Consider the following 27,142-nt stretch of genomic DNA (forward strand, 5'->3'; position numbering starts at 1 on the left):
TCCCTATTTTCAGGTTGGTACAGTGTGTCATGTTTTTCCTAATGTGGTATATGGAAACAAGAGGTATGACATACAGAATCTATTGCATTTGAAAGAGTAGCCTGTATAAATGGAATATTTAAAAGACCTATAAAAATGTCCAATAAAAATTGGCTTGACAGGGGCGCCTGGGTGGCTCAGTGGGTTAAGCCGCTGCCTTCGGCTCAGGTCATGATCTCAGAGTCCTGGGATCGAGCCCCGCATCGGGCTCTCTGCTCAGCAGGGAGCCTGCTTCCTCCTCTCTCTCTGCCTGCCTCTCTGCCTGCTTGTGATCTCTCTGTCAAATAAATAAATAAAATCTTTAAAAAAAAAATAAAAAAAATTGGCTTGACAACTTCTTGTCAAAAGTGGGGCAAATATTTTATCTGTAATACTTAATACATAACCTTCAGAGTTTCATTTGATAAAGATTGTGTCATGATTGTATGAAGGATCCACTGAAATGGTTATATGTTTGGAGACTACTAGATCTATAGGCTCAGTAGTAGACCATTGCAGTAACTAACCCAAGAATTATTGGCAAAGGTCTCTCTCACACTGTTTGAAACACCTGCAATTCAATATTGCAACCAAAAAAAAAAAAAGAAGTTTTCTTTTCCTCTTTTTTTTTTTTTTTTTTTTTTTTTTGGTTTAGCATCAGAACTCCCTCCTCTCGTTTGGAAAATACAAAAGGGTTTGTGAGCCTGTGGGTTGAACTCCAAAAAAGCCTGATATCTTCCTTACTCCTCATAAGACACAGGCATATGACCTAAGGTGGGTTAATTGAATGTCATTGTCCCTAGCTGTGAATAGGGAATAGTGTTATAGGAAGGAGTTAGAGATTAGAATTATGCCAGTGGCCTTCCTGTGCCCCACTCTGTCACCATCCAAGTGTCCAGGAGTGGTCGCCCTTTAACTAGGTTGTACCTTTGGCCATGGATCCAGCCATCTGCTTTTCCTAGGTTTCCAAGCTTATCTGGTAATCATCCAGGAAATTTTTTTTTTTTTTTTTACTACTTAAGGACATCAAAAACAGTTTCAGTTTTTGCCTGATAACAATCACTCTCATCAGTCTAAAGAAACTATTATCAGACTAAGGATGCTACAAGGCTTGTATATGAGGACTACAGTTTTGTTTTGTTTTTTTAAGTAGGGGGCTCAGACTCACAACCTCAAGATCAAGACCTGAGCTGAGAGCAAGAGTCTGATGCTTAACCAGCTGAGCCACCCAGGTACCCCTGAACACTGTAGGTTTCTAAGTGATAATAAGAGGTTACCTGACTAAGCTCCAAGAGGGCAGAGACTGCGTCTGAATGGATTACTATTGTATTCCCAGCTCCTAGCTCAGTGCCCCAGCAAACATGTTCAGTAAATATTTTCATTTTGACTTGAATGAATAAAATAATAATACCCATTTATAGTCCTCTTCAATCTCTATTTTAGATTTAGATATGACTGTTTTTAGTGTGGGTTTTCCATAGGAAGAAAGAGAATTTAAAAAATGATGACACTAAGGTTTTGAATTCAGGTAAACAGGAGATTGTTTTTTCATTAGCAGAAATGAGAAGTCCGGAGTAAAGAGGTTTCTGCTATGGCTTTTACATTTTTATAACTACAGGTTAAATAAGTTGTGTTACTTACTAGATAGCTTCATATTTTGAAAAGCATGATAGTCCCTCCTATTAGACTTCAATACAGCAAAAACAACTTACCTAACAACTTCAGACTGTCACTTGAACCTGCACGAAGAATGTTTTTTTTAATGGTTTTGCATATGTGATTTATTTAAACTTTCAAAACAATTAGCAAACTTGTTATTACCCTGCTTTTGTCATTTGTGACTCTGGGAGAAGCAAGGAAGTCATTTCTCAGTATTCTGAATATAGAAAAGACTGAAATGCTGTTTTTCATAAAAACTGAAGAAAGTGTCATTGAAGATGAAGTTATGAAAATGATTGGCCAACTCCAGCTGTCTCTGCTTGCAAATAGATGATCTTAAACTGCTGCAAGTGGTGAATGTGACAAAAACCTTATCAAAAACCTTGTGACAGGGGCACCTGGGTGGCTCAGTGGGTTAAGCCTCTGCCTTCGGCTCGGGTCATGATCTCAGGGTCCTGGGCTCGAGCCCCGTATTGTGCTCTCTGTTCAGCAGGGAGCCTGTTTCCCTTCCTCTCTCTCTGCCTGCCTCTGCCTACTTGTGATCTCTCTCTGTCAAATAAGTAAATTAAATCTTTAAAAAAAAAAAAAAAAAACCTTGTGACAGATGAAGATGGAGAGACAACTGTGTTCAACTGTGGGATTCTGAAGGTAGGCAAGGTTCAAGAAATGTTCAAGTCAAAGTGCTTAAACAAAGAAAGATGGTCTTAAGGCACCAATGCATATTGATTGAAATATCCTAAATGCTTATTCTACCAATTTGCATTGGATGCAATATTGAATTGCTGGTGTTTGAAACAGTGTGAGAGAGACCTTTGCCAATAATTCTTGGGTTAGTTACGCAACTTTTTTTTCTTATGCCACTTTATGAATTGCCTTTGACACAGATCTGGTATCACAGGAGGCAAAACCTAGATTTTTGGATTTATAATGACCTGCACATGCCCAGGAGGAATGAATGTCTTCTGCTTCTAGAAGGAGTTGTCTTTTGGCCATTTAGATAACTTGCAGTTCAGTGTTATTGGCCCTGATATTGATGTTTGCCAATTTTTTAAGGTTTTATTTATTTGACAGAGAGAGTACAAGCAGTGGGAAGTAACAGAGGAGGGGGAGAAGCAGGCTCCCTGCTAAGCAAGGAGCCCAATGTTGGGCTTAGACCCAGACCCTGAGATCATGACCCAAGCTGAAGGCAGATGCTTAACTGACTGAGCCACCCAGGCGCCCCAATGTTTGCCAGTTCTTATATATATACAGTAGGATGTTAAGGTTATCATGCACATTTTATATTCTTGTTTCTAAAATTATATATACCTTTTTATACTTACATCAGTTGGAATAGTCAAGTGTAGAATACCTGAAAAAGCAAACTTCTTGGAGAGAATAATTAGAATTCCGTTTTAATGTCTGTAGGGATTTATTTGACTTTTAGAATGTTTCTAAAAATGGGGCGCCTGGGTGGCTCAGTGGGTTAAGCCTCTGCCTTTGGCTCAGGTCATGGTCCCGGGGTCCTGGGATCGAGCCCCGCATCGGGCTCTCTGCTCAGCAGGGAGCCTGCTTCCCTTCCTCTCTCTCTGCCTGCCTCTCTGCCTACTTGTGATCTCTCTCTGTCAAATAAATTAAAAAAAAAAAAAATTAAAATAAAAAAAAAGAATGTCTCTAAAAATGGTTAACCTAGAGGTGCCTTTATTGGGTGTCTTAGTTCCTGCTCTGGGTTTGTTGTTTGGGTACTCCTTTGCTAAAATTTCTGTGCTGCCTCTTCCTGTTTGTAAACTTGTTGCTATCAGAAGTGGGATGCTAGTTTCTTAGCCCTTGCCATTATTCAGCTCTTTTTCACAGTCCAAGACTGACTTAGCTTCTGTGACTCGTTTTACAGTGGTTATGCATTCTGGATGTGAAATGTTACTGTTCCTCTCTTTTCTACAAATCTAAGGAAAGATGTATCCTTATCATAGAAGATAAAAGGAAAAAGAAATCCCGAACAATTAAAGCACTATGGAATTCTTACTCTGAATGAGGTACTGTGGGAGATTCAAAGTATACTTAAAATGATGCCTGTTTTCAAAACACTTATGATCTAATTGAAAATCTGACACTACGGGAGTGCTAAACACCCTATGAGTAGTACAGACAGTTAAATGTACAGAAATTCAGAGGAAGGAGACCACTTTTCAACTGTGTTAGTTTGGAAATGTTTTATAGAGTTGAATTTGAATATGGCCCTTTATTAGGGTTTCATAAACAGGAAAGAGCAATAAATAATCCTTTAGTGATTGTGATATATTCCAAGTATTTATGGAAGGGCTCTCATGTAATAGGCACTCAGTAAATGCTCACACAGTAAATGAATATATAAATTCCGACCTGGATCTCTCATTGGCTCGTCAGAATCAATGTCTTTTTTTTTTTCCCCCCAGTATGTCTTAAATGTAGCCTCTCTGCTCTCAAAACTGTACTTCCTCTGTCTTGCCCATGTGGCAGTAAAGACATTACCATTTATATTGAAACACAGGGTCATCTCTTTCCCCTTTTCTCCTTTCTTCCTTTCATTCTTTCGTTTATAGTCCAGTTATTTCCTACAGAAAATTTCCAATAATATCTTTTTATCAATCTCCTCTTCATTCCCAGTAATACCACTTTTTCCCTACCCCATATTATTGCTTTCCTAAATCTTTAACTGGCTTTTGTCCCCTCTGCCCACTCTCCAATCACTGTCAGATTAATCTTCCTAAAATCTAACTTTGTCTATCTTCCCTGCTACCAGCTTTTTTGCCTTTTGAATAGTCTGTATTCCTTAGCAATCCATTTCTTTATTACACTGTACTATCTGACTTCATTCTCACTTCCCAGTTTTATCTCCACTCCCACTTCTTTACATACAGCCTGTTCCATTCAAACTGGATGACTCAGTAGCTCATGAATATGCCTCTGTTCTCACTGTTAACCTGAGGGGCAGGCCTCGTCTTTATCTAAATTCTGACTACTCCTGCAGACCTGGCTCAAGTGTCAATCTTGCTATGAAACTTTCGCTAATCCTGCTTAGCAACCTGTAAGTGAAATTTTCTCTAAATGCTCAATTTTTAAATATATCTAGCTAGCTTGGCTTGTTTTATAACTATATGTTCCTGTCATACCCTATTTTGCTCTAAATCCTTGAACATGAGAACTACAATCATACAAACAATATAATAGTATAAACAGTATTCATTTTGATACTCTCCATGTCTAGCACATTTCTTATGTGCTTACTCAAATAAAGGGCTAAAAGCACAGACTAGGCCCCAAAGGAAAAGAGTGCTTGTTTTATGCCACTTTTGAATGTTCAGTGGCAGTTTCAGTATCTAGCTTGAGTTGCTTTCTTCTCCAAAGATGGTATGGGCATCAATAATGAGAAAGCTCTCTAAATAATTCTGCTTCCCACATTTCCTTATCCTGTAGTTATAGGCAAATGAATCTTCCTGTAGTCCAGTTTCCTTGTCTAAAAAAAAATGGAGGTAATAATGTGAACTCTGTCAAATTGTTGTAGGAATTATCATCCAAGAAAAAGAGGCAAAAGAGAATAAGAAAGGTTTTTTTATTTGGGGTCTCTGAATTGCAATTCAGAGAGCACAGATTCTGTTAGTAACCAGAAAAGTGTCCCACGCATGTGGGGAAAACAAGAGGTTATTCTGAGAAAGAAGAATTGGGGTAATCACATGATTTTGATAAAGAGAGAAAAATGAAAACTTGTTAATTGGTGCTAACTAGCTGAGCTGCTTTGATTACTCTGACTTTAATTGGTGCTATCAAACGAAACTAATCTTGGTGTGTTTTAATTATTCTGTCTTCATAAGCTCATACCAATAGTTTTATGGTCTTGATGCTAGTTGTTCTGTTTAGCAACTCCTTATAAAAAGTTGCCACTTTTGGCCCAATTCAAGAATTCCCTAGTTAGAAAGGAAAATGAAGCTTCAAAATGGAGTCTTTCATGTTCAGAAATTGTATGCAATTCCACAGAATTAAATGAGGTCATATTTTACATATATTACTATGCTAAGTAAGTACATATAATGTACTTACTTAGTGTATACCTGGCACATAGTACATGCTCAGCGTTAGCTGCTGCTGTTAGCTATTACACTTTTGACCCTGAAATATCTACTGGTTTGAAGTATGAATTTGATAAGTCTGTATGGAGCCTAAGACTTTGAACACTTCCTATCAGTGATATTCACTCTCTTACCTGTAGTATTAGGGATTTTTTTTTTTTTTAATTTGCCAGCTAATACGACAACCAGAGTTCTTTTTTTCTAATTTCACCAAACCCAGTATATGAATATCAAGATTTATAAAAGACCTGGTTTGGCATGGTGGTAGATGGTTATTATTCGCTTTATAAAATAATCACCTACATGGAATATTTTACTGACTCCTTTAAACAGAAATCTCCACTTAGGAGTTTATAGTTAAGCTTACACAAATTTAACTTACATGCATTTCCATGAACATACTTTATTTTTTGAGATTTTATTTATTTGAGAGAGGGGGAGTCACAGATAGAGATAGCAAAAGAGATAGCAAGAGAGAGCACAAGCTGGGAGGAGAGGGAGAAGCAGGCTCCCCACTGAGCAGGGAGACCAATTTGGGGCTCAGTCCCAGGACCTGGGATCATGACCTGAGCCAAAGGCAGGTGCTTAACTTACTGAACCACCACGTGCCCCTGAACATACTTTATTGATTGGGAGACAAATTGCCTTTCTATTTACATCTTATCATTAACCTTGTGACCTTGAATAAGACCTTTCTCTGCATTTCATTTTTCAAATCTGTAAAATGAGGGTATTCAACTCATGTTTAAGATCTTGCTCAATTCCTTAAGTCTGTGGTTCTGGCGTAAAACTCTAGGACCTAACACCATAGGCAGCATGATGGGACAAAGTGAAGAAGGTTCAGGTTGACGAGGAATAACCATTCACAGCTCCTGCTTTTTCTAGGTATGGTAACAACAAAAAGAGCTTCTTGAGAGGAGGGACCAAATATTATTCTTGAATTCCCTACAGTGTTTACCTCAGTGCTTTAAATAGAGTTGGTTCTCACTAAACATTGAATTAATCAGCAATATCTATAAAGGTCAAAATCATACACTCTAGAACCAGACAACACCTGGGTCTGTACTTCCAGCTCTGTCACCAGCGGGGTAACATTGGTCAAGTCAGTCTCTCTAGGCCTAAATTTATATGGAAAGTGGGGATAATGATAGTATGATGATATTGTTGTGAAAGTTAAATGAACTAATGTTAGTAAGGTCCTCAGAACAATGCTTAACACATAGTAAACTCTGTTGTTACTCTATACATATTTGAATGATATGTAACCTTAAGGGCAACTGAATGTGTATGACGGAGGTAGGAATATAATTTCTCTTATAGATGTTTCATGGAAGACAGGTTTTTACATGGTAACATTCATCTAATTTGGTGGGGGATGAAGTTACTCAAGTTATTCTTTTTTTAAGAATGAGGCATAAAGCATGTCTAATTGCTTGAGTTCACACCAATCATTTTATATAGCCAGGACTGGTTAGACAAAAGATCCAGAGGTAGAGGGGTAAGATGATTTTAATAGTTTCTTTCCAACCCTCAAGAGGGGGTGATTCTAGGATACATCATTCCAAGAGTGAAAAGTCTATCTGCAATTCTAATGTGTTATGTCAAAACATGAAACCTTATTAGGTATTCTGGAGACTCCATCCCTAAGGACCTGCATATTGTGTAAATTTTTATCATCTTAAAATCAAAGTCCACTAAATAGTAAAGTCTTGGTATGTGGCATCTGATTTTTTTTTTTTCTCCAGTGAAAAGAGTTGCCATCTAAAGGAAATCAGCTCCAGACAATTAAGTTAACACTTAAGAGTTAACAGGATACCCAAGATTGCTGGGAAAGGAAATCACCACGGTAGTCCCTCTTTATTCAAATACAGGTCAGTTGGACACTTACTGCTCCTGCAGATGTGTGACCTTAGCACTCGGTGGCTTGATAAAGGACCTTCCCCCAAATCACCACCTCTTTTTATAGTCAGGTGTCCGGGAAAGTATCAAGGCCATTAGATCTCACCTCTTTTCTGTTTTGAAGCTTAGCCCAATCAGAACCTTCCTCGTGGATGGAAGTAACCGGGAGGAAAGTGTATCTCAAAGACCCAGAAGAGGGAACTTGCCTTTAGGGAAGTCTGGAATGGTGACTTGGATGCCCCATCAGGAAGCAGATTTTGTCCTGGCATAGTATGTGGCTCATGCTGGAACCTGACCCCTCCCTAACTCCCAACCACCTTGGAACAATAGATGATCTTTGGTAGTGGGAACAATGGCTGTAAATATGACATAGCTTTAAAAATTGTACCTTTGGGAAGCCAAGAACAATATACTAGGTATGGAGACCTCTGCAGCCCTTTAAACTCACAGCACTGAATAAAAATGGTTTGGACTGTGTGGGACCAATTTGCAACACTGCCAAAACCGGATCTGTGCAGATCTGTGCGGATCTCTGCTGTGCACTTAGAGGATTTTCACTTTCAGGCATTTGGAAGTTGAACAGTCTCTTTGGACTGAAAACACTCTTGAGTTACTTAAGAACAATTGTGAGGTAGCAGCTGAGGCCCCTAGAAAAAGATTGGACTTCCTGTTTATTTGAGGTAGGAAGTGTGAAGTGATTTTAATTTGAATAAGGAGTAAGATTTGATCTTCTGACTTAACATTTCTTACATTGATTTTAGTTGTAGCAGCTTTGCTAAGGCAGTGGGACCATGTTCGTTTAAAGGAGGCTTTAAGAAGACTCTGGTGACATTTCTTCAAAAGCCTGGAAAATTTTTATCTGGTTAGATCAACGCACGTCGTCGGTATACCGTTGGCAAGATAATTTTTTAAAGATTTTCTTTTTTCATGAGAGACAGAGTGGGAAGGAGGGAGGCAGAGAGGCAGGATTCTATCCCAGCATCCTGGGATCCTAAACTGAAGTCAGATGTTTAACTGATTGAGCCACCCAAGCGCGCTGGCAAGATTATTTTAAGATAACGGACAATGAACCAAAAAGCTAGTTTCTTAAGTTTTTCTAAATTTCTAAAGAAAGCGCAGGCTGCAGAAAGGAAGTTGGAACCAGAAGTAATGAGGCTAAATCTACAACCCCTCGTCAAGGCCTTCGAGGAGAGGTGGGGCAGGAGCCTCACACTGGCGCACTCGGGCCTGCGGCCCGAAGGAGTCACGCCCACATGGGCGGGGCTGCAGGGGTGGGACTTCCTGTCGGGGAGACTTCTCGCTCTCTCAGGAAGAACTCCGCCGCAGATCCCGCGGGCAGCTTAGTGGGTTTCACGTCCCCCAAGCTGAGGTAAGTGCTGCATTCCTGCGACTTCGTATCAGCCGTCGGGCCGTGTGGGTCCGAGCTGTGGGCGTGGGTGCTGCAGGCAGCACTCCCCTCCCCCAGCCGAAGTGGGTGGGCGCGCAGGGACCCAGGCCGCAGGCGGCTGGGGGGGTGGGGTGGGGGCTTTATCCCTGCAGTGTTACCTTAGCCCCTTCCTCCGGGTGACAACGGGGAAGGCCCCACGTCGTGTAGCGGTTTCGCCCACGGGCTCTCTCTGAACCCTTGTGGCAGCTGACGTAGAATAATTTTCTCTTTTTCATTTTACTGATTTCAAAGAAGCTCAGAGACCTGGCATGTTCCCAGGGTCTTGCAGTCCCAGTGCGAGCCCCTCACTTCCTGCTGTGTGCAGTCGCGCTGCTGGGGACAGGTGATAGGAAGGTGGCATGGTTCCCACTGTCAGGAAGGCTATGGACAGAAACAGTTGGGAATGTTTCGGGCGTTTGTCTTTAGGAAAGTGAAGGTGAATAGAATATGCTCATTTCCACCAAGAGATAGGCTCCAAGTGGTTGTGAATATTAGGCATCTACACAAATGATCAAGACGTAAGAAGGACATTCCTGAGTGCCCTAAGTGTGATGCACGGAGTTTATGAGCTCTTCCAGGCCAAGCCGTCCTCCCAGATTGTTACTGTGTGTTCCTTCCTTGGGGCTGTCGTTCAGGCTCAGGTCTCAGTGTTGCCTACTCAGGTGGCTTACATAGTATTTATATCTGAAGGTCATTATCTCTTCTGTGAGCTCAGGATCCATAGTGCAGCTGCCGAATTGGCATCTCCTTTTGGCTTCACAAAGCCTCTTCATCCTCAACCAATTAAACTTTTGATCTCTCCACCTCCTACACACATCTTCAGATTGACTCTTTTCCGTTACTCCCGGCTTCAGTGAATGTCACTATTATCCATTCATTGCTAGAAGTGGGAAATCTGGGCATCACTGAACTCTTCTTCTCCTTCATACCCATATCCAAATTTTTACTAAGTGCCTCCAACTTTACCTCCTAAAGCAAGTATCTCGCCATTCTCTAAACTTCTCTATAAACACCTCTCCCTCCACTCTCCCAGGTTTAAGCCAACCTTCAGGTCCGCCTGGACTACTGCATCCTAAATCTAAATCTCCAATCCAGTCTACCCAGTACCCACTCTCCACTCTTCCCTCCACCCTCCAGTCTGTTCTCTTCAATAGCCATGGTGAAATGATTCTTCATGGCTCTCAAATCAAAATGTTACCTTTAAGGCCCTGCCTGGGATGATGCCTACCATCTCCCCAGTCTCATCCCTACCCCCTTCCCTTGATCTCTGAACTATGACACTTAGGCGTTTTAGTTACTCTTCACTTACCTGCACTTGAGTTAGTTAATGCCTATTCACTTGTCCTTCAGAGCTTGGTTTAATCATGTTGTCAGGGCAAGCTTATCTGATACCTAAGGCCCAGTTAAAGCTCTCCTGTTAACATGGTTCTCTCACTGTACTTCTCCTACTTACACTTTATTACGTTTGCGATTTTGCATGTAGTCTGATTTCTTTATTATTAATATCTGACTCCCCACTGGTGAGTAAGTGAATTGGGCCTGTTTTCCTCATTACGATGCAGTACACAGGGTATCACAGGTATTCAGCAAATAACTATCAAATGATTAAACAAATAATGAATTCCAGATGAAGAATCCCTAGAAGAAGGGGTAGCTTTTGAAATGGGCATTGAAGAATTGGTAGGAGTTATATCAGTGCTATTGCTGTTAGAAGGCAGAGATATGAGAGGCTTGAGCAAAGTTTCTGGCAAGAAAGCAAATGCACTGTTCGGTTAATCTAGTTCTGTTAAGCCTAGAAGAGAGGAATGGAGTAAGAACGGAGGGGGAAAAAAGTTTGGAAACAATTCTTGAGATACTCTAAGCAGTGACTTCTGTAACTTAAAAAGTGGCTTCCCTTTTACATTAAAAAAAAATCAGGAAAAAAAAAACCTACCAGCAGGAACAAACAGCTTACTGTTTCTGCCCTTTGCCCTCCCCTCCTTTCCTCTCCTCTTTCCTACACTGTGAGCACCATGGTAGGGAATTCTGAGTAGGCTTTAAGGTGAAACTGTCAGTTATTCTCAATTATAAAGGTGACAAAATTGGAGTTGCATTATACTTTATCTATTTTTTTTTAAAGATTTTATTTATTTATTAGAGAGGGTAAGGGAGAGAGGACAAGCAGGGAGAATGGCAGGCAGAGGGAGAAGCAGGCTCTCTCCTGAGCAAGGAGGCTGATGGTGGGACTGGATCACAGGACCCTGGGATCATGATGTGAGCTGAGGGCAGATGCTTAACCAACTGAGCCACCCAGGCATCCCTGGGGTTGCTTTATAAGTGATGCCATATTCTTCTGATCTCCTGAAGAGCTTCACTGTCCTAGGTTCCGATTTTAGAGTGTAGTCAAGCCAGTGGTGAGTTATTTTGATATTCTCTTCAGAAGTCAGTGGAAAGCTGGACAGTTCAGAAGAGAAAAATATATTATTTTTTTCTGGGAAATAAATTTATTATATTTTTAGACCTGGAATTTTCTTTTCCTCATGTTATAATAGAAAGATAGTGGACTGAAATACAAGAATTAAGTATATACCTCCTGTGCCTTTCTTTCAAAGCTTCTTTAATTTCAGCATTCCCAGTGTTCTTTTATTTTCACTTCATTCTCTACCCAAACATGCAGCTATGTTTTAAAGTACTTATGTGTCATTTCTTCTCCATCCCCCAAACCAGTGTGTGTGTGTTATTGTTGTTGTTGTTGTTGTTTTATAACATGATGTTATGAGCACTTCGGGAAACACTTTTATAGAGTTTTTTTGTTATGTAAATGTTTCTACAATAGAAGTGGTTTAGGTAAGAATATTTTTTAATGGACCTATGAGTGAATCTTGAAAAACATTGAACTTTAAAGCAATGATTACGTTTGTGATTTTGTACACGTGTGATTCATTACCTGAATGAAAGTATTGTGCTAATTGAGATGTTTTTGTGAACTAACTATTCTATAATTAAGACTTAGAGTTTTTTAATTGCTTTGTCCTGACTTGTGTTAAATCTGTTCAGAAGATGGCTGATCCTTGGCAGGAATGCATGGATTATGCAGTAACCCTAGCAAGACAAGCTGGAGAGGTATGAACAGAAATCTTGTCAGCCATAATGTGATGGATGTGGGCAGCATGTGGTTGTCCTGTGAAATAAAACATGTATTTTGATTAATTTGCATTTGTTTTCATTTTACTAAACATTTTCAATGGAGTCAATACTCTGATTTTGTCGTTAAATCTTATTAATGACAATTGTGAATTTAAAATAGGATGTAAGATTGTATGATTTTGTATTCAGGTCATAACCACTAAAAGATTATTTTATATACATTTTGGTAAGACATTTTTAAGAACAGCATTTCAGACAGATTGAATGTTTTAAGCTATTTCTATATTTTATCTTTTAGTTTTATTTAAAATGACTTATGCTTTTCTATTTGCTTATCAAAAAATCTTTTTAGGTGGTTCGTGAAGCCATAAAAGGTGAAATGAATGTCATGATTAAAAGTTCTCCAGCTGATTTGGTAACCGCTACTGACCAAAAAATTGAAAAAATGCTTATCTCTTCCATAAAAGAAAAGTATCCATCTCACAGGTATCATTTATTTTAGTTTCACATGATAAGTTGAAACTTAGGTTAGAGTCAATGTACTAGACAAATTTTTATTCTAGACACAGAAGTTGACTTTAACTTAAGCTGAAAAGGAATTTATTTGGAGTGTTGGGCAGCTCAGGAGCCCTAAATGCAGGGCATAGGCAGAAATCAGGAAGAAAGGCAGAGCTACAGGTGCCCCAGGAGCCATTGCTTCAGATGCCACTGGTGGTAGTCTCATGACTGCTGGTTTTGGATATCTTTACCCCATTATCTCAAGTTTGCAAATCCTAAGCAGGAAGGTCTTGCTGAACTCAGATTGTTTGCCCAAGATCAAGCTGCCAGGAAGGAGTAAACAGGAGGTATTTTGATTCCTTCATAGTAAGAGGAGTGTTTGGATGCTGAGAAGCTAATATGACAAACGCCTGCCATAGGTATGATTTAAAAGTTTTTTTCTCTATATTGCAAACTCTTTTATGTGATAGAGGGATGATAACCTCAACGAGTTTGAGAGAAACTAAGATCAGGGCTCTCTTACAGAAACATATAGCAGAAACATCATCATTTTAAAGTTTTAACATTGTCATTCTCTACTTTTTTTTTTTTTAAAGATTTATTTATTTTATGGAAAGTGTGAGAGCACGTGGCAGGGGTGGGCAGAGGGAGAGGGAAAGAGAATCTCAGGCAGACTCTCTGCTGAGCACAGAGCCTGACGCAGGGCTGGAGCTCACAAACCTGAGATCATAACCTGAGCTGAAATCAAGAGTTAGATGCTTAACCAACTGAGCCACCCAGGCGCCCCTCATTCTCAATTTCTTGGTCATGCCATTATCTGTTCTTGGTATTTTAGCCATTGAGAAGAGAAAAATGTTTAAAGCTGTGGCTAAATATACTCCCTCTTAGTAAAAAGGTTTACAGCTAAGTGAAAAGGGGATAAAAGAGAATCATAAGGATTATAGGACAGTTCAGTATTGAGTAAAGGAAATAAAATAATGAATAAAGGAAATACAAAGAAAACCAGTGAACTCAGACACCATTTACAAAATTCACCTGAGATTTATTGCATAGCATGTTCTGGGAAGGCATGTAGACAGTAATTTTGATGGGTAATTTGCTTTCTCACTGACTTACTTAATGTTCTCTATATTGTCTGTTGCCATATAGCTAATTATCCTAAAAACTTTGCAGTTTTAGACAACAAACACTTATTATCTCAGAGTTTTCTAGGGTCAAGAATATGGGAATAGCTTGGCTGCATGGTTCTGGTCAGGGTCTCATAAAGTTACAGTCAAACTGCTGATCAGAGCTGTAGCATTTCAAGCCTCAACTAGGGCTGAAGGATTCATGTATGTGATTATTGGTGACTTCAGTTCCTCAAGGGTTTTCTGTCAGCAGCTCCCCTCATTTCCTTGCCATTTGGGCCTCTCCATGGAACAACTCTTGATGTTGTGACAACTTCCCCTGGGGCAAGAAGGGAAAAGGGACAGAGGGAGAAATAGAGTAAAGATGGAAACCACAGTACCATTTTTGTGAACAAGTCTTCACAGTTGCATATTGTAACTTCTGCTTTCACTGTTCGTTGGAAAAGAGTCACTTGGTTCAAATTCATGCTCAAGGCAAGGGGTGTCAAGTTCTACCTCTTAAAGAGAAGAGCATGAGAGAATGTGTAGAGTTATTTTTTTTAAAACCACCACATTTTCTTAGTAAGTTTTCATCTGCAACAAATGTGAGTGCATACTCACATGTGAGTGCCTTTACTTAACCCTGGTATTACATTTGAGAATCTGAATTTTATTTTTCACATGACTTTGCTCTGGGGGAAATAAAGTTTTCTCACTTTAGTCTGAAGGAAGAAGAAACAACAATAGAAAAGTGGTGTATGGACTTTTGTTATGTATTTAAAGTAGACTCTGAATCTAAGGAAATATTTAGGTTTGAAAATTGCTGAATGCAGTGTGAAGATTTGGAATTTGTCATTCTTGCTTGTAGTTTCATTGGTGAGGAATCTGTGGCAGCTGGGGAAAAAAGTGTCTTAACTGACAGCCCTACATGGATCATTGACCCTATTGACGGGACAACAAATTTTGTACATAGGTATGTTTTTTAAAAATGTTAATATTGTAATTACTGTTTGCATATTAACTAAATGGACCCAGATACTTTAGAGAATTATATAATTTGTAGAGTGAAATGTATCATGCAGAATTTTCATCAGATATGGAAGAGATGATGAAATATTCATGCTGTGGACTTAGGCAGTGAGGGGCCCTGTTCACCATTCTTTTTCTCACTGGTGGAGCCCGATAGAAATGTAAGCAAGCAGTATTGCTGCTTTGAGATTAAGGAACTAGTGGAGTCAGTTAGAGAGTGTTGTCTATATAGAGTGGGTTCAGTCCAGGAGAAGAAACTATTAAAAAGAGTGTGGGCTTTAGGATCAACAGACTTGTGCTTGATTTCAGATGCTTTTCTATAGGCTTTGTGACCTTAGGCAAGTTATTAATCTTTCTAAGCCTCAGTTGTTTAATGTGTGAAATGGACATTTTGATGCTACCTTCCTTATAGAATGGTTTGTTCATGGGATTCAGTGAGTAATACTTTTATATAAGACCTTGTGTAGTGCCTGGCACAAAGTCAGTTATGTAACTCAGTATATTAGCACTAAAAGAAAACCTGAGGGATTTGCCAGTGACAGTTAAAATGGGTAGCCTAGTTTGTTGGGATTACACATAAATGTTATATTTGAAGTTGCTGTGTAGCTATACATACCTTTACTAGTACAGAATTGTTAAAGTCTGAAAAGCTAAGATCTAGAATTTATATGTGGAGTGTTAATGTGGAAAGATGTTCATGACCTAACGAGATTCTAATGCAGAGTGTATACTATGGTCCCATTTTTGTTAAAATGAAAATTATTAAATATTAAACTTTTAATTTTCAGTAGTTGAACACATTTTGTCTTATTTTGTTCATCTTGACTCTTGAGTCAAAAATTACAATGTATGTGTTCAAACTGTCATGCGGCCATAGCAATAGCTGTGGCTAACAGTTTACTTTTCACATGTGAAACTCCAAATTTGGTATTAAAGACAAGTAACAGTTTGTTCTGTACAATTTGATATCTGTGTTTATAGGTCCTGACTATGGGAGAAATAACCAAAGGAAAGAGACTTCTTAACCATGAACAATTAAAAATTTTTTTAATTTTGTATTTTTTTTGAAAAAAGTATTTTACAGTTATTATATTTGTGGCATTTGACATTCCAAAGATATAAAATGTCATGCAGTGCAAAGTGTCCCTCCACTTCTGACCCCAGTTTCCCAGGACCAGTCTCTGGAGGTGGCCACTGTTAATCTGTTTCTTGTGAATTCTTTCAAAGATGTTTCATGTCTGTAGAAGCTAGAAGCATCTTGAATGTATGTACATATATACATGTGCCACCTGCCCCCATAGTCTCTGTGTACTGTACACACTGTTCTGTGGGAGGAGGGTTGAAACTATATGAAAAATTCTGTAGTCATTTACATTATGAAAAAACATCTTTATTTAAAGTAATTTTTATCTTGGTTAACTTGTATATATATGTATGTGTGTGTGTGTTTTTTTTTTAAGATTTCCTTTTGTAGCTGTTTCGATTGGCTTCACTGTAAATAAAAAGGTATGCTGTTTAAATTTATAGTAAAATGCCTTGCTCTCATTTTCTAAGAAAGAGTACATAAATTTAGGTTTGTTTTTATATTCAATTTATAGAGCTGCATTATTTCAAAGTAAGCTGCAGAACTGTTAGAATTGGCATGATACTTTTTCCAGTAAAGAAAATTTAATGTCTGAGAAGCAATAATTAAAAGGAAAAAATACAGACAAGTAACTGAAATACAATTCAGTATTTAATCACCATTATATATGTGATAGAGTCCGATGTGATAGGAGGTGATGTGTGACCTGAAATGCTAGATGGAAGCGGTGGGATTTGAGCTAGGAATGCCTTAAGGTGTCTGTGAAGGGAGACTTTTAAAGACCAGAAAATGGTAGGGGCCAGAACATGGTTGGGAAATGCTGAATATGTTTAGGAATCCAAATACTTGCTTTATCTGAAACCTAGTAGAATACAAGCTGTAGCTATTGCATTTCCTTGCTGTTTGGCTATTTGATTGATCCAACAATGAATGATGTTTACTAACATCTGACATACCTGACTTCCAGGAGCTTGTGATATATTTAATCAGTATGTATACAGGAGAATTAAAAAATCTGTGAAAATAAAAACACATCTTAGGCACAGGGTTGCACTAATTAGTGAGAACTTCTGAAAGAAGCTAAAGGAGCCTTTACCCTATAATCAGCCTTGGGCTATGTGCTGTCCCTGCTATTGCATCAACTCACAGTTCATGCAGAAGTTAGATGTGCAGACAGATAAATACATAGTGGAACTATGAAACAAATGCTGTGAGAACATGAAGAGGGTGTATCCAGTTCTGCCCAAGAGTGGTTTGGGGAAATTCTCCATAACAGAAGGGGTCTTTAGAGTTTGGTCATGTGAGTTGGCTTTTAAAAAAGGAGGAATTTTTCAGATAAAGAAGAAACAGAGGAAAGTATTTTAATCAGAACAGCTTGGAGAAGAGCATGATGTGTGTAGGGAATGAGATGTTCATTGTGAGTGAACTCTGAAAGTGGCAGGAGCAGAAATGATGAGGCGAGTTAGTTGTGGTTTTATTGTGAGGCACTGTGGCTTGTCTAGGCCAGAACATTTATTTTTAGGCTGTAGAAAACCAGTAGAGGTTCTTCAAGTACAGGGTGACAGATAATTCTAGCAATGCAGAGATCATACCAGAGGGGCAGGGTGGGTGATTCTGAACTAAGATGGGGCAGTGAGGGTGGCTGAGGAAATGCCAGAACCAAAAATAAAACCAAAATTTGAAGAAGACATTTGGGGAAGGAATGATGTGTGATCAGGTAATGAGTGATCTTTGGCCTCTTTGGTTGAGGTTTCTGCAAGATTAATGGAAGCATAGGTTCTTCCCTGTGATAGTGTGGTTGTAGGTGGTACAGGCCACAGTTAAATGTGGTAGTTGAATTTATGAACTGGAAACAACAAACCTCTAAGAATATAGACATCTAAGAAGGGGATGGAAGAAATGGAAGAGTGAACAAATCCTGACCTACACCACTTGTAATGGTTGGACAGAGAACAAGGTCCTCAGAAAAAGTGACACAAAGACAGATTAGTGAAAGAGGTAGGACTACGTATACTGCCAGAAACATGGGAGTACTGGATTAAGTAATAAAGTATGGATGATGGTCAGCAGTCGCCAATATTTGGAGATGGTATTTGGTTAGTAGAAGTTCACAGGTAATCTCTTTCGGGGAAGTTTTGGAAGTGTGTGTGATCAGGGCAGAAGCCAAATTGTAATTTTTGTTAAGAGGAGAATAAAAGAGGTGAAGTATAGACTACCCTTTAGGCAGTGAAGGGAAAAGGAGAAGATAATATCTTGAAAATTTTGTGGGGGAGGTAGAAATTTGGTGTGAAAGTATCAGAATGGAAATCTGAGAGAAGGAGGCTCAGTTGGTAGAGGAGTATTTCAAAGACATTCGAGAGGGTTGGAATCAATACGGAAGGGAGATTCACCTTAGAAAGTAGGAAATACTTACCTGTCTGAGGCAGGAGGGTGAGAGGTCAAGATGGGTCCTCTTAAGTTGAGAAATGGATGGGACAAGAGTCAATGATTCAAGTCTGATGACCTCTTTCCTCTGTTTAAGCTGGAAATTAGCATTTTAAGTATCCCATAATAGTTATTTGAAAACATTCTCAATATACAGATTTTTTTGTTACTGCCTTAAAAAAAAGTATTGATTTAATGATGAAAAATACTCAGGTTTGATAAAGGAAACTTTTTTCCTTCTGCAGATGGAATTTGGAGTGGTGTACAGTTGCCTGGAGGATAAGATGTATACTGGCAGGAAAGGAAAGGGAGCCTTTTGTAATGGTCAAAAATTACAGGTTTCACAACAGGAAGGTAGGTTTATCCTCTCATTTTTGGTGTGGTTGATATTCTATACATGTTTTTCATTATTTTTGAGTTAACCAATGGAGTTCTCCTGGTTTTTAACAGATTCATAAATTATGTGTCTTTTCCCTTTACATTTTTATTTCCACCACAATTTTGAATGTGGTAGTGGAACCAAGGAAGAAAGTATAGTCCAGCAAACACCACTCAGACTCACCGGCTTGCTTAATGCTGGGGATAGAAAGATGAATAAGAATGGCTTCCTGCCCCTGAGAAGTTCATGGTTTATTGTTTCAGCCACTACATCTCAAATTCTTTGTCAAATTCCTCTGATCTGATGTCACTGGGACCAGTTGATAGACTGTAAATCTAGGGGAAAAAAGTCTGTTAATGTTGGGAATCATTAAAAATGAGGTCTGTACATTTTTTATGACCTTGATGATTGGCATTTTGTCTTCTATGTGACAGCTCACTGAACTTTTGAGTCCCTCTTTTCCCATAAACCATGTCTGACATTTCCCAGTTTGTACTTCAGATTCTTTTAAGTGCAGCAAGAACTTAAAGATACTTGCAAATCAGTCTAAGTTCAGAATCCCCCTACACTTTATAATTTTTTTCCTCAGACACTTAAGTTGAGAGCAGATTTTTAGTTCCTTTTCTTTTTATTGAACTCTAAGACCCTAAAGATTGGGACATATCCTAATTTTTAAGATAACGTGAAAAAGCATGCATCTTATCAAAGTGCTGAGTGAAATAAGTCAAGCAGAGAGAGTCAGTTATCATATGGTTTCATTTACTTGTGGAGCATAAGGAATAACACGGAGGAAATGGGAGATGGAGAAGAGAAGTGAGTTGGGGGAAATCAGAGGGGGAGACAAACCATGAGAGACTGTGGACTCTGAGAACAAACTGAGGGTTTTGGAGGGAAGGGGGATGAAGGGTTGGGTGAGCCTGGTGCTGAGTATTAAGGAGGGCACGTATTGCATGGAACACTGGGTGGGTTGCATAAACAATGAATCTTGGAACACTGAAAAAAAATTAAATTAAAAAAAATTGAAGCATTTCAAATGCAAAAAAAAGAAAAGTAATGTGGTAGCTTTTGTAGAAACTAAACCTTTCCCTTTTTATAATTTTTTTGCATTTTATAATTCTTAATTAGATTATCAGATTATTAGAAGAAACAGTAATTGTGAACATGTTCAGAACAATTGGTGGAAGGAGATGAAGTGTAGGGTACGCTACACAGGGAGTCTCTTAGCCAAAGGTGTTGAGTGTGTTATGAGCTTCGATCATGTTGTTTCAAAGACGGAATGGAAAGCATTGGTTAATCCATCAATTTAGTAAATGGAGGTCAGCCACCATTCAGTTTAAACTTTTGTTTTATTTCAAACCGATATTTAAATTATTTATTTTGTAAATTCTTTTTAAATATTTAAGGTATTTGCTTATTTCCCACTAAAGGTATCAGGTATACAAGCATATTGGTTATATTTTATATTTTTGGGGGATGTTCAAAGAAGCAGACTCCTTGATAATGAAAATAACCACTTAAAGATAATAAATTTATCAGAATTTTAATACTTCAAGGCTTAGAATGAAAGAAATATGGTACAACTAGGATGAGGGATGAAAATGGTCCTATTTTATTTTGAATTACAAGGATCACATTTTTAAATCAGAGTTCTTATTACTAAACTTTAGTGATTATTTGAAACATTTTCTTTTAGATATTACCAAATCACTTTTGGTGACAGAGTTTGGCTCTTCCAGAACACCAGAGACTGTAAGAATTGTTCTTTCTAATCTGGAAAAGCTTTTGTGCATTCCTATTCATGGGTAAGCTCTTTTCATTTCTTCCCTAAAGTTCCAGAGAATTTAACCTTTTCAGAATAAATTTTCCATTAACAGGCTTGGGATCACTCCCATAATTATAATTTTGTAATATAATTTAAAAAACCTTTTTATCTGAGAACAATTTCAAACTTAACAAAATTTGCAGAAATAATGGGAAAAAAGAGAATACTCTTTACTCATATTCACCTGTTAACATTTTACTCCATTTGCTTTATCATATCATTTCCTTTGTGTGTGTGTGTGTGTGTATGTGTGTGTATACATGAATGCGTGCATACACAAGTGCATATACACCTTTTTTCCTCTGGACTGTTTTAGGGTAAATTACATATATTATGGTTCTTTACTCCAAAATACTTCAATTTATTTCCTGATATTAGGGATTTTTTTTTCATGACCACAATACAATTGTTGACTTTATAAATTTACATTTTATCTAATCTACCATCAATATTTAGTTTCTGCAGTTGACCTAAAATGTCTTTTGTAGCATTTTCTTCCTCCAGTGCAAGTCAGTGTAGGGTCAAGCATGAATATAGTTGTCACATCTCTTCAGCCACTTTTGATCTGAATATTTCCACAGCCTAAGAAATTACCCACTTCCTCTCAGTTTTCAAATTATTTTCATAGAAGAATACAAGCTAGACTCTTATAATTTATTTCAGGTTTCTTTTTTTTTTTTTTTTTTTTTAAGATTTTTATTTATTTATTTGACAGAGAGAGATCACAAGTAGGCAGAGAGGCAGGCAGAGAGAGAGAGGGGAGGAAGCAGGCTCCCTGCCGAGCAGAGAGCCCGATGCGGGCCTCGATCCCAGGACCCTGGGACCATGACCTGAGCCGAAGGCAGAGGCTTTAACCCACTGAGCCACCCAGGCGCCCTATTTCAGGTTTCTATCAATAGTTATTTCTCCCTTGTTATTTGTTCTTTTTTATATTTTTGTTTTTTTCTTTTCGGAAATCTTAATTAAATTACTTAGTGTTTTGTCATTTTTTTCCCCCCAGAGGGGCCAGGATTATGATTTATTAATCTGATAAACAGTTTTTCTCCTGTCTTGAATTTATTTTTATTCTTTAATTTTTTTATTAATATAAGTGTTTAGGCTATGAATTTTTATCTTACTGCTATTTTAAATGTATCCCACAGATAATAATATGTAGGGTTTTCATTAATTATTTTTCACAAAATCTGTAATTTGTATTTCCTCTTTCACCTGAGAGTTGTGTTCTTAAATTTAAATAAGGAATTTTGTTAAAATTTCATTTTTAATTTTAGTAGTTTTATTACATTATAATGAATCTGCTGTTGAGCTTACTAATATTTTGTTTGTGCCTAGTATATGATTAATTTTGGGGACAGTTCTGTACATACTAAAAAAAAAGTATATTCTCCATTATTAGGGTTAGTATTTGATATATAGCCTAAAAATGAACCTTATTATGTTGTTTATTTTTTTGTCTACTTCACCTGTCTCATACATTGGTCTTAGTTTTTTGCTTGACTTTAGGAAAGGATGGCAAGCATTTTATAGCTCATCCTCTATAGATTCCTTGAGAAGAGCACATGTGCATAAGACTCCATGAGTTCTAGCACATTCCGTACTGTTTTTCTTTGGCCTTGAAACTTGAACAGCTTGGCTGGATATAATATCCTTAAGAAACAGTACAAACTAAATGTCTTGAAAATGCTATTTTACTGTTGCCTTGCTTTGTATGTTGCTTTTGAGAAATCTGATGCCATTCTAATTTTCTTGGCTTTTAAATTCATATTTTGGGATGCTTGGGTGGCTCAGTTGGTTAAACGTCTGACTTTGGCTTAGGTCATGATCCCAGGGTCCTGGGATCCAGTGTCACATCAGGCTCCTTCCGCAGCAGAGAGCCTGCTTCTCCCTCTGCCTGCCGCTCCCCCTGCTTGTGTGTGCTTGTTCACACGTGCTTTCTCTTTCTCTCTGACAAATAAATAAATCTTTAAAAAAAAAAAAATTCATGTTTTACTTAGAGACTCTGAGAATTTTTTTTTTTCTTTTACTCTTCCATGGCTAATATCTTTACAAGGACAGATCTTGGAATTGCTCATTCTGGCAGAATTTCCTCCTTTAACATGTATATTCAGGTCTTTTTTCATCCAGGAGAATTTTTTTGAGTTACAGTTTTAAATACTAGTTCAGTTCTCATTTTCATTTTCTTTTCTTTTTTTTTTTTTTTTTTTAAAGATTTTATTTATTTATTTGACAGAGAGAGATCACAAGCAGGCAGAGAGGCAGGCAGAGAGAGAGGAGGAAGCAGGCTCCCTGCCGAGCAGAGAGCCCGATGCGGGGCTCGATCCCAGGACCCTGAGATCATGACCTGAGCCGAAGGCAGCGGCTTAACCCACTGAGCCACCCAGGCGCCCCTCATTTTCATTTTCTGTTCTGTTTTCATTTTCATCAGGGCACTAGTAGGAATGCTGTTTCTTTGGGTCTTTTATAGCTACTCTCTCTCTAGCCCTTTTTACTACTTTCCTGTATTTCCTTTCTTCATTGCCTCTGATTAGATTTTTATTGGCATATGTTGTCCTTCAGGTACCTTGTGATTGGGACTTCATTCCTGATTTAATTTTGTCTCTCCCCTCCGCCACCTTTTCTGGGTTCACTCATTTCTTGTTTTCTTTCTTTCTCCACACCCTCCCCCCACAGTTTCTGCAGTAGTTTTTGTATTTCTCATTTAACACCCTCCCCTGCCCCCATATTTACAAATATTTATTTGAGGATATTTAATTCAGGTTGGATTGATTTCATTTTCAGTTTTTTTTATAGCTTCATTGTTGAGTTTTGGGGGGAGACTGTATCAGGCAAAAAAAAAAAAAAAAGAAAGAAAAAAAAGAAAAATCCCAAATAGTTTCACTAGCAAATACCTGATATTTTATAGTAGTTTTATGTGATTATGGTCTCCTTTTTTCTATTCTGTTTTATTTTGTGATCAGGGTTTCTGGTACCTGTTTTTGCTGTCAGTTCTGACCTTCTGTACAATTTCCTTTCTGATAATCTATTAAATTGTGGTGGGCGGTGAGGGTTGGCCTGTCTTATTTCGCTTTCATTTCTGCAGGATCCTTATTTTTTCATGCCTAATTCTTTTCCATCAATTCGTTGTCTAAAAGAGGTGCCACCTCTCTCTCTCTTTTTTTTTTTTTTTGCAATAAATTGACACATTATTTTAGTTTCAAGTATACAGAATAGTGATTTCATATTTGGATATATTGTGAAACGATCACCACAGTAAGTCTAGTTAACATCACCACATACAGATTTTTTTCATCTTGTGAGAACTTTTAAGATCTATTTTCTTAGCAACTTTCAAATATGCAGTACAAAATTACTAACTGTAGTCACTGTGTAGTATATCCCCATGACTTATTTTATAACTGGAAATTTGTACCTTTGGATCTCCTTTACCCATTTTGCCAATCCCCTCAACCTCCCACCCCTGGCACCCACCAATATGTTCTCTAAGAGCTCAGTTGTTTTTTTATCCTGTTTTGTTTTTAGATTGCACATATATGTAGAATAACCAATCTTATCTGACTCTCCCTAAGAAGTATAGCTTCCTTGTGGCTGTGAGTTGAGGTTCTACTTTTTTTCCCAGCCCCTTCCCTGTAGCAGGACTATGAATTAGCAATCCTTACATGTTGTTCAGCATTTTTATGTTTGTCTCACTTTTTTTTTAAATTAACGTATAATGTATTATTTGCCCCAGGGGTACAGGTCTGTGAATCATCAGGCTTACACATTTCACAGGACTCACCATAGCACATACCCTCCCCATTGTCCATAACCCAGCCACCCTATCCCTACCTCCCCACCCCACCAGCAACCCTCAGTTTGTTTCGTGTGATTAAGAGTCTTTTATGGTATGTCTACCTCCTGATCCCATCTTGTTTCATTTGCCTTTCCGGCCCCCCACAACCCCCCACCCTTCCTCTCAATTTCCTCATATCAGTGAGAACATGTGATAATTGTCTTTCTCTGATTGACTTCTTTCACTCAGCATAATACCCTCTAGTTCCATCCATGTAGTTGCAAATGTCAAGATTTCATTTCTTTTGATGACTACATAGTATTTCATTATATATACCACATCTTCTTTATCCGTTCATCTGTTGATGGACATCTAGGTTCTTTCCATAGTTTGGCTATTGTGGACATTGCTGCTCTAAACATTTGGGTGTGCCCCTTTGGATCACTATACTTATATCTTTAGGGTAAATGCCCAGTAGTGCAATTGCTGGGTCATAGGGAGGCACTATTTTCAACTTTTTGAGGAACCTCCATACTGTTTCCCAGAGTGGTTGCACCAGCTTACGTTCCCACCAATGGTGTAGGAGCGTTCCCCTTTCTCCGCATCCTCACCAACACCTGTCATTTCCTGACCTGGTTAATTTTAGCCATTCTGACTGGTGTGAGGTAGTATCTCACTGTGGTTTTGATTTGTATTTCCCTGATGCCGAGTGATATGGAACACTTTTTCATGTGTCTGTTGGCCGTTTGGATGTCTTCTTTGGAGAAATGTCTGTTCGTGTCTTCTGCCCATTTCTTGATTGGATTCTTTGTTCTTTAACTGTTGGATATGATAAGTTCTTTATAGATTTTGGATACCAGTCCTTTATCTGATATGTGTTTGCAAATATCTTCTCCCATTCTGTCAGTTGTCTTTTGGTTTTGCTGACTGTTTCCTTTGCTGTGCAAAAGCTTTTGATCTTGATGAAGTCCCAAAGTTCATCTTTGCCCTTGCTTCCCTTGCCTTTGGTGATGTCTCTAGGAAAAAGTTACTGCGACTGAGGTTGAAGAGGTTGCTGCCTGTGTTCTTGTCAAGGATTTTGATGGATTCCTGTCTCACACTGAGGTCTTTCATCCATTTTGAGTCTATTTTTATGCGTGATGTAAGGAAATGGTCCAGTTTCATTCTTCTGCATGTGATTGTCCAATTTTCCCAGCACCATTTGTTGAAAAGACTGTCTTTTTTCCATTAGACATTCTTTCCTGCTTTGTTGAAGATTAATTGACTATAGAGTTGAGGGTCCATTTCTGGGCTCTCTATTCTGTTCCATTGATCTATGTGTCTGTTTTGTGACAGTACCATACTGTCTTGATGATATCAGCTTTGTAATAGAGCTTGAAGTCTGGAATTTTGATGCCACCAACTTTGCTTTCTTTTTCAACATTCCTCTGGCTATTCGGGGACTTTTCTGGTTCCATATAAATTTTAGGATTATTTGTTCCATTTCTTTGAAAAAAATTGATGGTATTTTGATAGGGATTGCATGAAATGTGTAGATTGCTTTAGGTAGCATAGACGTTTTCACAATATTTATTCCTCCAGTCCTTGAGCATGGAACGTTTTTCCATTTCTTTGTGTCTTCCTCAATTTCTTTCATGAGTACTTTATAGTTTTCTGATTACAGATCCTTTGCCTCTTTGGTTAGGTTTATTCTTAGGTGTCTTATGGTTTTGGGTGTAACTGTAAATGGGATTGACTCCTTAATTTCTCTTTCCTCTGTCTTGCTGTTGGTGTATAGAAATGCAACTGATTTCTGTGCATTGATTTTATATCCTGACACTTCATTAAATTCCTGTATGAGGTCTAGCAGTTTTGGAGTGGAGTCTTTTGGTTTTTCCACATAAAGTATCATATCATCTGCAAAGAGTGAGAGTTTGACTACTTCTTTGCTGATTCAGATTTCTTTAATTTCTTTTTGTTGTCTGATTGCTGAGGCTAGGACTTCTAGTACTATGTTGAATAGCAGTGGTGATAGTGGACATCCCTGCCATTTTTCAGACCTTAGTGGAAAAGCTGTCAGGTTATCCCCATTGAGAATGATATTTGCTGTGGGTTTTCATAGATGGCTTTGATGATATTGAGATATGTACCCTCTGTCCCTACACTTTGAAGAGTTTTGATCAAGAAAGCATGCTGTACTTTGTCAAATGCTTTTTCAGCATCTATTGAGAGTATCATATGGTTCTTGTTCTTTCTTTAATTAATGTATTGTATCACATTGATTGATTTGTGGATGTTGAACCAACCTTGCAGCCCAGGAATAAATCACACTTGGTCATGGTGAATAATCCTTTTAATGTACTGTTGGATCCTATTGGCTAACATTTTGGTGAGAACTTTCACATCTGTGTTCATCAAGGATATTGATCTGTAATTCTCCTTTTTGATGGGTTCTGTCTGGTTTTGGGATCATGGTAGTGCTGGCCTCATAAAATGGGTTTGGAAGTTTTCCTTCTACTTTTATTTTTTAGAACAGTCTCAGGAGAATAGGTATTAATTCTTCTTTAAATGTTTGGTAGAATGCCCCTGGGAAGCCATCTGGCCTTGGGCTCTTGTCTCTTGGGAGACTTTTGATGACTGCTTCAATCTCCTTACTGGTTATAGGTCTGTTCAGGGTTTCTATTTCTTCCTGGTTCTGTTTTGGTAGTTTATATGTCTCTGGGAATGAATCCATTTCTTCCAGATTGTCATATTTGCTGGTGTAGAGTTGCTCATAATACGATCTTATAGTTGTTTGTATTTCTTTGGTGTTGGTTGTGATCTCTCCTCTTTCATTCGTGAT

At 38.2% G+C, this 27,142-nt stretch overlaps 2 protein-coding genes across 4 annotated transcripts in view; both read left to right on the forward strand.

The window, feature by feature from the left end:
- Positions 1-1,810: 1,810 nt before the first annotated feature.
- On the forward strand, positions 1,811-4,681 carry SLC10A5 (solute carrier family 10 member 5; the record flags this gene model as incomplete). Its single annotated transcript, XM_053447836.1, is given in 11 exon segments — positions 1,811-1,949; positions 1,952-1,978; positions 1,981-2,056; positions 2,250-2,299; positions 2,302-2,564; positions 2,566-2,634; positions 2,912-2,996; positions 2,999-3,061; positions 3,064-3,106; positions 3,324-3,585; positions 3,587-4,681. Coding segments are annotated over 11 exon segments (1,179 nt in total), but the record flags the coding sequence as incomplete, so codon positions are not given.
- Positions 4,682-8,915: 4,234 nt separating this feature from the next.
- Positions 8,916-27,142, forward strand: part of IMPA1 (inositol monophosphatase 1) — a 35,164-nt gene continuing 16,937 nt past the window's right edge. Inside the window, exons 1-7 of one of the 3 annotated variants that reach the window (XM_047727211.1) lie at positions 8,916-9,027; positions 12,121-12,186; positions 12,563-12,696; positions 14,683-14,787; positions 16,304-16,349; positions 18,597-18,705; positions 20,424-20,532. In XM_047727211.1, the coding sequence (XP_047583167.1) occupies positions 12,124-12,186; positions 12,563-12,696; positions 14,683-14,787; positions 16,304-16,349; positions 18,597-18,705; positions 20,424-20,532 (566 nt within the window). In that variant the 5' untranslated portion in view covers positions 8,916-9,027; positions 12,121-12,123. Of the gene's footprint in view, positions 9,028-9,581; positions 9,603-12,120; positions 12,187-12,562; positions 12,697-14,682; positions 14,788-16,303; positions 16,350-18,596; positions 18,706-20,423; positions 20,533-27,142 lie in introns of those variants that run through there. The other 2 variants (XM_047727212.1, XM_047727214.1) reach the window with 2 other exon arrangements.

Source organism: Lutra lutra, chromosome 4 (assembly GCF_902655055.1).
Source record: "Lutra lutra chromosome 4, mLutLut1.2, whole genome shotgun sequence".
Taxonomy (NCBI): Eukaryota; Metazoa; Chordata; class Mammalia; order Carnivora; family Mustelidae; genus Lutra; species Lutra lutra.